This window comes from Hyperolius riggenbachi, chromosome 10 (genome assembly GCF_040937935.1).
Source record: "Hyperolius riggenbachi isolate aHypRig1 chromosome 10, aHypRig1.pri, whole genome shotgun sequence".
NCBI classification, from domain to species: Eukaryota; Metazoa; Chordata; class Amphibia; order Anura; family Hyperoliidae; genus Hyperolius; species Hyperolius riggenbachi.
The window spans coordinates 122,303,239-122,318,351 of record NC_090655.1 but is presented as its reverse complement, the minus strand read 5'-3'; the positions used below and the strand labels follow the sequence as shown (position 1 = coordinate 122,318,351).

The 15,113-nt window shown below is 44.2% G+C and overlaps 1 protein-coding gene across 1 annotated transcript in view; it reads left to right on the top strand.

The window, feature by feature from the left end:
• The window catches only part of LOC137536726 (nodal homolog 4-A-like), a 32,476-nt gene extending 21,113 nt beyond the window's left edge, over window positions 1-11,363 (top strand). The window contains exon 3 of the mRNA XM_068258948.1: window positions 11,073-11,363. Within this exon, the coding sequence (XP_068115049.1) occupies window positions 11,073-11,225 (153 nt within the window). The 3' untranslated portion in view covers window positions 11,226-11,363. The remainder of the gene's footprint in view (window positions 1-11,072) is intronic.
• The last annotated feature ends 3,750 nt before the right edge of the window (window positions 11,364-15,113 follow it).

Below are 15,113 nucleotides of genomic sequence, written 5' to 3'. Positions count from 1 at the left end.
TACAGGCGCACGTTAGAGCAGCCTGTAACGTACCCCAACGCACAGCAATGAAAAATCAATGGGCCGTTCACAGTGCCCACGTTGCGTTACACAGTAACGCTGCGCCATTACACAACATACTGCATGCAGTACTTTGTAAGCTGCAGAGCCGCGTTAGACTGCTTGGACATGCGCAGTAATGTTGGGGAGGAGCAGAGAGCGGCCAAGCACATGGCTAATTAATATTCACTGCACTCAGTGACGTGCAGTGTTTACTTCCTGGAGCGGCCGCTCTGTGCGGCGATTGGCCGGTCGGGACCACGTGATGCCGCATGTGTCCAAGAGTGCGCATCACGGACGCCAGAGTGAGCTGCACAACGCGGCTCACTCTGACGTCCACCTTAGAGAGCACCAGGCGTTGCGTTAGGGGCACGTTATGCGACCATAACGTCCACTAAAACGCAACGTCCTGGTGTGAAACCAGCCTAAAGGTGGACCATATTACAGCACATCTAAATTGGACCAAAAAAGATTTCTACTTGAAGCTTCCAGCTCCTTGGGTCTCCTCTGTTGTGCCGGTGCCCCCTCTGCACATGCTGGTCCTGTCTGTGCACCACCTCAATTGCACTTCCGGTTGCAGGAGCATTCTGCACATTTTGCGGTTAATTTTTTTTTTCTGAGAACTTTGCAGCACCTCGAGGAGGTGCCTCTACCACACCGCATATGCACAGTGGCCTTCGACTGGAGTTCTAGTTGCAGATCTTTCGAAAGGGTGTAGTAGCACAATAATGGGCAACTGGAGGACACAGAGGGAACTGAAAGACTACGGGAAGCTGGAAGAAGCCCCAGGTAAGTATAAATCCACTTTTTTGGTCAAATTCAGGTGTGCTATAGAACCTGTCACTGAAACCATACTTCCTAAACATCTCTGGGATGTCATGGGTCGATTCAATATACAGCAGCATCTACATCCAGGAAGTGTTTCTGATGCTGAAACCAGGAAAATTACCATAAACGTGATTATTCTGAATGATTTACTGCACTCTACTATGTCGTTGCCTCTTTTAAGTAGAAAAATGTTAGAAGAAAAACAGCCCATATACTTCCTGTACATATATGCAGCATGTTCTCAGCATGCAAATGTCCTTAAATGTGGTATATCTCCCAATTCTAATATAGGGGTCTGATCAAGACCAGAAAAGGCTTGTGAGTAGAAAGTTGCCTGCTCAGTGATTGTTTTATATATTAAAAAAATAATAATTGTAAGCTCTTCCGTCATTACCATTTTCCTGTGACTAGCTAAAGAGTTCATGCAAATAAAGAAAAAATGCAAATTTCTCCTATATTAACCACTTCAGGACCACAGTGCTAACCCCCCCCCCCCCCCCCTAAAGAACAGCCTGTTTTTTATTAATCTGCCACTGCAGCTTTAAGAGCTCTCTTCTGTTGGTGGGGTCTGATCGCCGTGTTTATTTCATTTTTTATAAATATTTTTTTAAAATATTTTTTTTACTTATAATAATAATAATAATTCTTACTATTTTTTTTTCGAAAACTCCCCCCCCCCCCCCCTCCCCCAGCCAGCCAATCTGGCGATCGGCTGTCATAGGCATCTGCCTATGAGAGCCGATTGCTCTCTAATGTCCCAGGGGACAGCCGTGTCGCACGGCTGTCTCCAGTACAGCGCTGCTGCTTATCGCAGTGCTGTGTAAATAGATGGCGGTTAGACTGAAGGCGGGGTGGAGCTCCGCCCCCCAAGCGTAAGATGCGTGCGATCTCCTGCAAACTGCAGCCCCAGGACTTGATGCCAATTGGTGTTAGGCGGTCCTGGGGCTGCCGCCGTGGCCACACCCAATGGCGTGGAGCGGTCTTAATATAGTGGAGATGCTAATTCATAATTCAGTGCCACGGAATAGGTTGGCAATGTATAAATCAATAATTCAGCTTTGTCAATCTGTTTTGAACCTGATGAATACATTTTGAAGAATGATCTTTTCAAAAGCAGAGGCTACAAAGACAAAATGGGGAGTGCACTCTCAGAAGAATCACAAACCATGACTACAGCCGCCGGTGGAATGCTCTCACCTGGGTGGTTGGCTGAAAAACCCCTATGGGTGATCCAGCAAGCTCGCTTTGTCCCACTAAGCCAGGGACTCGGCTCAACGGTTCAAGAAGGACTTCGACAGCCAACCACCAGGAGCTGTTGAGTGGGGCAAAGCGAACTTGCTGTGGATTTTTTTTTTTTGAGTGCACTCCCCATTTTGTATTTGCTGCCCTTGCACCTAGCTGCACCTTAACCACTGGATTTGACAAGCTCTCCAATTGCCGTACGTACACACACGTACACACACGTACACACACGTACACACACGTACGTGTACGTACACACACACGTACGTACACACACATGTACGTACACACACACACGTACGTACACACACACACACGTACGTACACACACACACACACACACGTACGTACACACACACACGTACGTACACACACACACACACGTACGTACACACACACACACGTACGTACACACACACACACACGTACGTACACACACACACACACGTACGTACACACACACGTACGTACACACACACGTACGTACACACACACACGTACGTACACACACACGTACGTACACACACACACACGTACGTACACACACACACACGTACGTACACACACGTACGTACACACACGTACGTACACACACACGTACGTACACACACACACACACGTACGTACACACACACGTACGTACACACACACGTACGTACACACACACGTACGTACACACACACGTACGTACACACACACGTACGTACACACACGTACGTACACACACGTACGTACACACACGTACGTACACACACGTACGTACACACACGTACGTACACACACGTACGTACACACACGTACGTACACACACGTACACGTACACACGTACACGTACACACGTACACGTACACACGTACACGTACACACGTACACGTACACACACACACACGTACACACACACACGTACACACGTACGTACACACACACGTGCATACACACACACGTGCGTACACACATACGTACACACACACACGTACGTACACACACACACACACGTACGTACACACACACACGTACGTACACACACACGTACGTACACACACACGTACACACACACGTACACACACGTACACACACACACGTACACACACGTACACGTACACACACACACGTACACACACGTACACACACACACGTACACACACGTACACACACACACGTACACACACACACGTACACACACACACGTACACACACACACGTACACACACACACGTACACACACACACGTACACACACACACGTACACACACACACGTACACACACACACGTACACACACACACGTACACACACACACGTACACACACGTACACGTACACACACACATGTACACACACGTACACGTACACACACACACATGTACACACACACACATGTACACACACACACGTACACACACACGCACACACGTACACGCACACACGTACGTACACGCACACACGTACGTACACACACACGTGCATACACACACACGTGCGTACACACGTACGTACACACACACACGTACGTACACACACACACACACACACGTACGTACACACACACACACACACACACGTACGTACACACACACACGTACGTACACACACACGTACACACACACACGTACGTACACACACACACACACACACGTACGTACACACACACACGTACGTACACACACACGTACACACACACACGTACACGCACACACACACACACGTACATGTACGCACACACACACACACGTACACACATGTACACACACACGTACACACGCACACACGTACGCACACACGTACGCACACACACACGCGTACACACACACACGTACACACACACACGTACACACACACACGTACACACACACACGTACACACACACGTACACACACACGTACACACACACGTACACACACACGTACACACGTACACACGTACACACACACGTACACACGTACACACACACGTACACACACACGTACACACACACGTACACACACACGTACACACACACGTACACACACACGTACACACACACACACACGTACACACACACGCACATGTACACACACGCACACACGCGCACACGTACACACACACGTACACACGTACACGCACACACGTACGCGCACACACGTACGTACACACACACACGTACGTACACACACACACACGTACGTACACACACGTACGTACACACACATGTACGTACACACACACACGTACGTACACACACATGTACGTACACACACACACGTGCGTACACACACACATGTACGTACACACACACACACGTGCGTACACACACACACGTACGTACACACACACACACACACGTACACACACACGTACGTACACACACACACACGTACGTACACACACACACACACACACGTACACACGTACACACACACACGTACACACACACACACACACGTACACGTACGCACACACACACACACGTACACACACACGTACGCACACACACACGTACGCACACACACACACGTACGCACACACACACGTACGCACACACACACACACACACGTACGCACACACGTACACACACACACGTACGCACACACGTACACACACACGTACACACACACGTACACACACACGTACACACACACGTACACACACACGTACACACACACGTACACACACACGTACACACACACGTACACACACGCGTACACGCGTGTACACACACGTACACACACGTACACGCGTGTACACACACGTACACACACGCATACACACGTGTACACACACGTACACGCGTGTACACACACGTGTACACACGTACACACACACGTGTACACACACACACGTGTACACACACGTGTACACACGTACACACACACACGTGTACACACGTACACACACACACGTGTACACACGTACACACACACACACGTGTACACACACACACGTGTACACACACACACGTGTACACACACACACGTGTACACACACACACACGTGTACACACACACACGTGTACACACACACACGTGTACACACACACGTGTACACACACACACGTGTACACACACACACGTGTACACACACACGTGTACACACACACGTGTACACACACACACGTGTACACACACACACGTGTACACACACACACGTGTACACACACACACGTGTACACACACACACACACGTGTACACACACACACACACGTGTACACACACACGTGTACACACACACGTGTACACACACACGTGTACACACACACACGTGTACACACACACACACACGTGTACACACACACACGTGTACACACACACGTGTACACACACACACACGTGTACACACACACACACGTGTACACACACACACACGTGTACACACACACACGTGTACACACACACACGTGTACACACACACACGTGTACACACACACACGTGTACACACACACACGTGTACACACACACACACACGTGTACACACACACACGTGTACACACACGTGTACACACACACACACGTACACACACACACACGTGTGTACACACGTACACACACACGTACACACACACACACACACACACACACACGTACACACACACACACACACACACGTACACACACACACACACACACACGTACACACACACACACACACGTGTACACACACACACACGTGTACACACACACACACGTACACACACACACACGTACACACACACACACACGTACACACACACACACACGTACACACACACACACGTACACACACACACACGTACACACACACACACGTACACACGTACACACACGTACACACACGTACACACACACACACGTACACACACACACACGTACACACGTACACACACGTACACACGTACACACACGTACACACGTACACACGTACACACACACACACACACACACGTACACACGTACACACGTACACACACACACACGTACACACGTACACACACACACACACGTACACACACACACACGTACACACACACACACACGTACACACACACACACGTACACACACACACACACGTACACACACACACACACGTACACACACACACACGTACACACACACACACACGTACACGTACACACACACACACACACACACGTACACACACACACACGTACACACACACACACACACACACACACACACGTACACACACACACACACACACACACACGTACACACACACACACACACACACGTGTACACACACACGTACACACACACACACACACGTGTACACACACGTACACACACACGTTTTTCTTCAGAATGTATTCATGGGGTTCACACGTCCCACAGACTGACTTAAAGATGAATAATTATAAATTTGCCTTTTTAAAATGGAAGATTTGCATTTTTTTCTTTTTTTTCCCCAAAAAAAATTATCGGTTTCAATTTTCAGATATCCATTTCTGTGCTTGAAAGGCAGTATAAATTGCACTTCTTGGCAGACAGTACTGTAATTCCATCAGACAATACTGCTCAACAATTCACTTCTCTGTATAAACTTCCATTTTGAACTTGCTATCTGTTGAGTTTGACCTTCTGCAAACTTTTCACATCCTTAGGCCCTTGCTGTGAGGAAAAGCATGATAATCCTTCATTCTTCCACACTCTGGGAGACAATCAGCAGGAAGTCCTGTTCAATTAGCATCTGACCAGCTTCATATTTAAATAGAAAACTGTTAATGGCTCTCGTTAGTAAAGTTTACAGATAGCAGCAGACCTTAAACATACATAAATGGTGAAGCAGGTTAGTGAAGCTGCTGAATAGACCTAAAGGATGTGCTTGCTGCAGATCAGCTGCCAAATAAAGGCAGTATGAATGTTTTCGCCGTACAGTATTAAAGGACATAAGTAAAACATACATGTCTTTTGCGTCTGTAAAGATCACTCAGCAAAGTTCACTCTACATATGTATGATTAAACAAGCCAGACTTAGGACAGAGGGCTGGTGCACACCAGAGCGGTTCTGGAGCTTTTTTTTTTTTAAACGCTTGCAGGGGGAAAACAGCTTGGCTAATGTATTTCAATGGGAATTGTGCACACCAGAGCGTTTTTTTTTTGTGTGTGTTTCCCCCCCCCCCCCCCCCCCGCAAACACGGCGGGGTTAGATAGGGGGGGTTATGGCCGGTCGGGGGCTGCAGCATTTTTTAGAATTCTGAGGCATTTCTGCCTCAATGTTAAAGTATAGGAAAGTGGAAAAACGCTCTGAAAAACGCTAGATCAGAGCGGTTTTCCAGGCCTTTTTATTATAGAAGCTGTTCAGTAACAGCTTTACTGTAACAATATTTGAAATCTGCTACACAAAGATGCTCGAAAAAACACTAGGCATGTTTAGAAAATGTCTCTAAACATGCCTAGAATTGTTGTGAATTCTGCTTCAAAAACCTAGCGTTTTGCGGATCTCCTAGAGGTTTTTGGTGTGCACTGGGCCCGAGCGAGTAAAGGTGCCCATACATTAGAACAATTCTGGGCAGATTCGACCAAGAGACAAATTTATCTCTAATCGACTCTGATTAGAGATAACTGTGTCTGTAGTCTAATCTGCCCATACACCACAGGCCGATTACCGTCCGCTTTCAACATGAAATCATCAGGGAATCTGCTGAGCCGACGTGTCCATCCTGCCACTGCCCCCAAAATGTATAAATGTATGTAGTGTATAGTGTATTTATACATTACCTGTCCTGTAGCAGCTTCCGAACGGTGTCCATCCATCTCGCCGGGTAACAGCCGCATACACGCTAGCGGCGTATAGCATCTGACGTCACTCTATGCGCTGCCGGCGTGCAAGCGGAACCCGACGAGATGGCCAGAAACCGCGTGGAAGCTGACACCGGACAGGTACTGTATAAATGCACTACACTACATACTCGTTCGCAGTTCGGCCGCTGTACCGCCGCGCACCCGACCAACCAACTTCGGCCCAAAATTTTCCAGCATGCGCGATCGACCGTGCGGCCAATTTCTGTCCCGAAATTGGTAGCTTTCAGTCGGGCATGCACTTGGCAGCAGCAATTTTCATCCAATTCGATTATAATAATCAAATTGGATGGTCGATTGGTTGGTCGGCTAGTGTATGGCCCCCCCCAAGCTAGGGTTGAAGGTTCTGCATTTTCCACTCCATTTTTCATTAGACTTGCATTATTTGCAGTACTTTAACTTGTTCCATACACAGTGTCTTGGGTCCCTTGTGTGCGTAGTGGCGAGTAGATGAAATCTACATGTGGAAGGCATAACAGGCCATAAACATAAGTAAATGTCAACTACCTGTGTTCCAGAAAATGTGGAACTTTTTTTTTAATTTTTTTTTTTTATGTAAACAAAATGTTTTAAAGTACTAACAGTCTACCTATCTAAAGGAAATTTTTTTTGATGCAGGTATGTTGAATAATTTACTACATTCTACTATGGTGTTAGTCTTTTTAAAGTTACAATTGGAAAAATGTTTAATTACAGTTAAGTAACAATGTAGCAATTTACATATAGCAACAGAAAGCAGTGAATTATTTGACGGGTTTTCCAGGTGGTCTGTACACTGTGCATAATGACCACCTGGAAACCTGGTGGAAGAGGCAACACCTTGGGCCATGGATCGCTGTAGTCACAATACTGCTGTAGAAGGATCTCTGGAAAATATACCCATTGTTTGCACTGATAAAAGAACCGCTGGCCAGGGCTCCCCATTGGTCCTTTAACTGACCAATGGAGAGCCTCAGCGTTATTTTTAAAAATGCTCTGTCTGTTTTATATTTGACCTGTATGCTTTTAATCAGAGGATTTGTTCTAATTGACTGTGCTAGAGTCTCTATTAATGAATAAATATAATGGGACAGTGGCCACTTGATATGTAGTATTGGATAGTATAAAGGTGCCTGATCTACAACCTGACACTTACATAGGCCTAAGGGGATGCACAAATATTGCACTCAAAGCAATATTTCAATACTTCATGGAAATTTCAATAAGCCCTGTTGAAGGCCTTCTATGTCCTAAAAAAAAAAAAAAAACCCAAAACGCTTAAAAAAAAACAAACAAAAAAAAAACCTCCTATCTAGTTTCTTATGATGGAGTGGGTGGAGAGACTTATGAAAGGTTACTGTATGCCAAAATGGTAGTAGGAAAAATAAAATCACTTCCCGAATCCCCTTGATCAAAGCGGGAAATTTTGGCAGAAACTTTGAGCACCAAATTTCAGTCTAACCTGCAATATATATATATATAATGGCGCCTATGGCGGAGCACCAACATTATTGTAATTGCGGCGGGGTTGGCTGGGGGAGGGGGGTGTTAAGGGTTAGGCATTGGTGGGACGATTAAGGTTAGGAATCGGTAAGGGAGGGTTCTGTGTAGAATAGTTAGGTTAAGTTGTAGTGAAATATCTGTATTATTTAGATATTTCACTATGATAATTTACACTTTTAAAACCTTAAATATCAGTAAATGTTACTGATATTCTGCTAGGTTAAATCAGGTACCCAAATTTCCCTGCGCCCCTTTTTTCATGCAAGCCCTATACTGTAATTACTTAATGTAAGGGAATATAGCAGAATAGAACTCTGAATGTAAAAGTGGAAAATACAATTTTCTAAAGTATTCAAGACAAAGATACCAGCTAAGGAATATATATATATATATATATATATATATATATATATATATATATATATATATATATATATATATATATAATTAATCTCTCTTCTGTAGCACTGTACAAAAAACAATATTGGGGAGCACAGATACATGAGCCATTACAACTACAATCGGGAAATCCAGCAGTGCAAATGCATACACAGTTGATGTGTGATTTGAGACCTCACCAATACTGGTACAAGTTCATATAACTTACAGCCACGTAATAAACACTAGGAGGTCCTTGCCTACAATCTAGATCAAGGGTGTCAAACTCAATCACATAAAGGGCCAAAATCTAAAACCTAGTCTAAGTCGTGGGCCAAACTGTTTGAGAACATTCAATAAATGTTAAATCTTAAAGTGGCTTAACTAAAGCAACTGTGAAGGGGGCACAAAAAATGGCAAGGAGTGCTGCATTTGGCCCACAGGCCTTGAGTTTGACACCTGTGGTCTAATTGGGTGGAGACACAGGGGTTAGAGCAGACATGGGCAAACTTGGCCTTCCAGCTGTTAAGGAACTACAAGTCCCACAATGCATTGCAGGAGTCTGACAGCTACAGTCATGACTCATAAAGGCAAATGCATTGTGGGACTTGTAGTTCCGTAACAGCTGGAGGGCCGAGTTTGCCCATGCCTGGGTTAGAGGATGAGTTCGGGAGCCTCCACTGTGACCTACAGCAAATTATAGGCTTGTCTGAAAAAGTGTGTTTTTGAGAGTACAGTACATTTGGAGGTCTTCAGGCTCAGAGCATGAAGGACAGGTTGTGGGAAAGAGTTTCAATGGAGAGGTAATGCTTGTAAAGGCCTGGATGCGGGCTATTTTAAATTATCTACCTACCCCACCCATGACCGTATACAGTATATTGCAAAGAGCAATATTCTTCAACGTTAAAGAGGAACTCCAGCCTAAACAAACATACTGTCATTAAGTTACATTAGTTATGTTAATTAAAGTAGGTAAAATAATCTCTTACCCACACTGTTTTAAAAGAACAGACAAATGTTTGATTTCATGATGGCAGCCATCTTTTTGGTTGAAAGGAGGTGACAGGGAGCATGAGACACAGTTCCAACTGTCCTGAGCACCTCTCCCAATTGCTAGGCAACGTGAATAACATAGGAAATCCCATCATGCTCTGCACAGCATCATAAAAAAAAGCCCAGGCTTGTTTTCTTTGATTTGTGGAGCTTACCTAAAAATGCAGCTAAAAAACACCAAGCCTTTTCAGTTCTGCTGAGTAGATTTTTAGTCCGGAGGTTCACTTTAATGTAGTAAATGTAGTAAAATTGTCTACGTTCTGTGTTCCAATTGCAGAGCTTGCTCAACTTGTACCACGGTGAAAAAGCTCCAGAAGTTTGTTGTGTCCCCGTCAAGATGAGCTCACTAAGCATGGCATACTATGACGCGATCGATGTCACCTTCCAAACCCATGAAGCCATGATAGTGGAAGAGTGTGGATGTCAGTGAAAGGACTGGAAAACCTACAGACTTATAATCTCTTACCAAAAGTGCGCTCTGCCTCAACCCGATCTTAATCGACCAAGGTCAACCCCTGTGTGCGCGCTCTCCAGGCAGCCACACACCACAGAATGGGCGGTTGTATTTCTGATCATGTAAAATCTACATTACAGGCCGTGCAGTGGTCACTCCAAGATAACAGACTGCTGGGTTTACTAAAGGAGATGTGACTAAAGGAATAGTCACAACAAGCTGATGACGATTTGTATTATTATGTATAATTGTAAATATGTATTTTTATTTATTTTTTAATAGTTTGTACAGAAATATTTAAAATAACCCTATGTTAAAAATAGACAAGTCAAACCAAAATGTATATGTTTTGAATTGTGTGGTGAAGCTTGATATCCTCTGTTGATTTCAGTTGACGTCTGTGTAAACCGAATGGGGGAAAAAAAAAAGTTTCACTTACCTGGGGCTTCTCCCGGCCCCCAGCAGCCACCCTGTGCCCATGTCCTCCTGAGACCATCCTCTGGTCCCCTGCAGCAGCTACGTTTTTGTTTTCTTCCGACTGATCAGACCAATGTGCCTGCACAGTCCTGGCCGGGCATCCTCGATCATGCTCCCGTGGCCAGGAGCATCCTGCTCATACGTGGAAATATCATACTGTGCATGCGCAGGACACTCCCGGCGATGGGAGTGTGATCGAGGACTCGCACAGCCAGGGCTGTGCAGGTGCAAAGGCCATCGACTGGCCAGTCAGTGGAAAATGAAACTTAGCTGCTGCAGGGGGCTGGTAGGAGCCCCAGGTAAGTGAAACTCTATTTCCCTGTTTGGTTTAGGTTCACTTTAAAGTACAACTGAAGTGAGAAGAGTATGGAGGCTGCCATATTTATTTTTTTTAAAACGTACCAGTTGCCTGGCAGGTCTACTGATCTATTTGGCTGCAGTAGAGGCGGAATAACACCAGAAACAAACATCCAGTTAATCTTGTCAGATCTGACAATGTCAGAAACGCCTGCTCTGCATAGGCTTGTTCAGGGCCTATGGCTAAAAGTATTAAAGGCAGAGAATCAGCAGGTTAGCCAGGCAACTGGTATTGTTTAAAAGGAAATAAATATGGCAGCCTCCATATCCCTCTCGCTATACTTGTCCTTCAGGTAGTCCCTCATATTACATAGATATCAAAATTGCATCATTAATGGGCACCTTAAAGTACCCTTTCAAAGTATTTACTCGATTTACCCTACTACTGCATACAGTAGATTTGGTAAGGGTTCCCATTAACGGTACAATTCCATGGCCGATCAGTAATTAATCAGAAATCAGTTGTGCCCATTAATGGCTGAATTCCTGCTAGAAAATTCGATCAGATTAGACTCATAGGATTGATCTGAAAAACAGATGATCGTTTTAATTAATCTGATCAAATTGGCTAGTTGGAATTTGGCCCTTTAATGGCCACAACCACTCATTTCCAATTGATTACCATGATCGATCATCTGGGAAGTTTTTTACAATCAAGATGGTATCATTGATGGACATATTAGTTTAGGACAAAAAGGCAGAACAGGGTTTACTTTCTCCCACATTGGGAATTGCCCCTCCCTTTTTTGGAGATTTTCTTTAACTTCATGTCACATCTTTGGAACAAAAGGCGAGGAGGCTTCTTTTACCAGGGACACAGACCGTGCTGAAATCTGACTCTTAACAGTTCTCCACACTCTCAAAACTGTCTAGTTCTTCTTCCACTTACAAATCTACAAAAAAGGATTTAGCGATTTAGGTGAAACATTTTTGCTGATGTTAGTACTTCCTCTATTAACACTGCAACTAAAGGTGTGCCCACACATCCAATTTTGGCTGTCCAATGACTAGCGATTTTCATGTAGTATATTACCTACACAATCTGTTCATAATATTCAGAATCTGTTGGCCCTCAAACTACATGGAAGTAGTAAAATTGTTCAGTGATTGGCCATTAGGGATGATCAATAATATGCAAATATTTGCAAGTTTATGCAAATCTATTCAGCTTGAAAATGGACCAATCAATTTTAAACCTGGGTTTAAATTGATTGGTCAGTTTTCAAACTGCATCTATGTGCATCTCATTGATCATCCTTATTGGCCATTCAAAATTGTTTGTATGCACCATTAAGCCTGGTACACACTTTTTTAATTGTGATTGGCCAATCGCAGACACATTTTCCTGCCTTCATGTAGTATTGAGGGTCAACAGATATTACTATGAGAAGATAGTGTACGTAAAACCTCATACTACATAGAGGTGGTAAAATTGGTCATTAATTGGCCAATCCTAGTGTTTATCAGGCTTTAGTATCAAATGGTCACACACATCTATATCTATATTTGGGTATGTTTGTTTTTGGCACTGTGGTTCATCATGGCACTTATCACTGCACATAACACAAATCTAAACCATTGCACTCCACAAACCTCCCACCAGCCCAATCCCTGCCACTAACTTCATCACACTCTTACACTAACCATGAAAGTTTTTTTTCTTTTTCCTTGTTGTTGAGCTAAAGCATTTCACGATTTAAAGAAAATCCTAGGCAGATTGTAACCTAAAAAACAGATACTTAAAGGACAACTGTAGTGAGAGGTATATGGAGGCTACCATATTTATATCCTTTTAAGTAATACCAGTTGCCTGGCAGCCATGCTGATCTATTTGGCTGCAGTAGTGTCTGAATTACACCAGAAACAAGCATGTGGCTAATCTTGTCAGATCTGACAACGCCAGAACACTTGATCTGCTGCATGCTTGTTCAGGGTTTATGGCTAAAAGTTTGAGAGCCAGAGTATTGGCCAGCCAACTAGTAGGCAACTGGTATTGCAGCCAGGCAACTGGTATTGCCTAAAAGGCCATAAATATGGCAGCCTCCATATCCCTCTCGCTTTAGTTGTCCTTTAAGAAGAGTGAAGCGTCTGATATTCCAGAGGCTTCTTGTGCCCTGCTCCAAACCACAGCAGCTGCCTTGGGACCCTCTGGAAGTTCAGATTCGCACTCCACATAGTGCATGCGCTCATAAACATGGGGGGGAGGGAGAGGGTAGTGTGGGCATAATTACATAGCTGATGAGGACACAGGATCCAGAGGCTTGATTATACACACTCTTGTAGCCCGGTATCCCAGTGTTACAGTTGGGTGCATACACACTTCCAGTTTTACCACTTCCATGCAGTACACGGGCCAACAGATTTTTAATACTATGAACAGATTTTGTAGGTAAGCCCTCCTAAAAGTTCCCATTAATGATCTAATTTTTCTGACCGTCCAGTTAATCTGTTTTTTTTTTTCCCATTTCATTGATTTTGTATGTCAATAATTGGATTGGTTTCAATTTCCTTGCCGTTTGTGGACTCAACAGATCATGTCCAACCAATCTCATTTATCGAATCAACCAGTCGATCGTTGGGAAATAGGATTGTTAATGGGCACCTTTTGGATAGACTAGGACCATAGAGAAATAGAAGTCCTAATTAGTTATCACCATGTCTTGAGGCTGCAGTGTTAAGGAATTTCTTTACTTTATCGGCACAGCAACATTCTTTAATTCACAAAACTTTATCTCCAGTAGGTGGAGCTTAAAATGTGTTTTACGTGATAAATATATATTAAAAATAGTATTGAATGTAATAAAATAAAAAATGTTCCCTTTTTAAAGAGCCAAAGTGCTAAATTCTATTAAAAATGGGACTTGTTTAGCCGTTGTGCTGTTACACCAAAAACAGATGGTTGATCAAATGCCAATTTTTATAACTTTATGCACATTTATATATATTCAATTTGGACCAGTCTAATGCTACGTACACACATGCGACAACGATCGTTCGTTGAGAACGACAAACGAACTTTTAATTGATGAA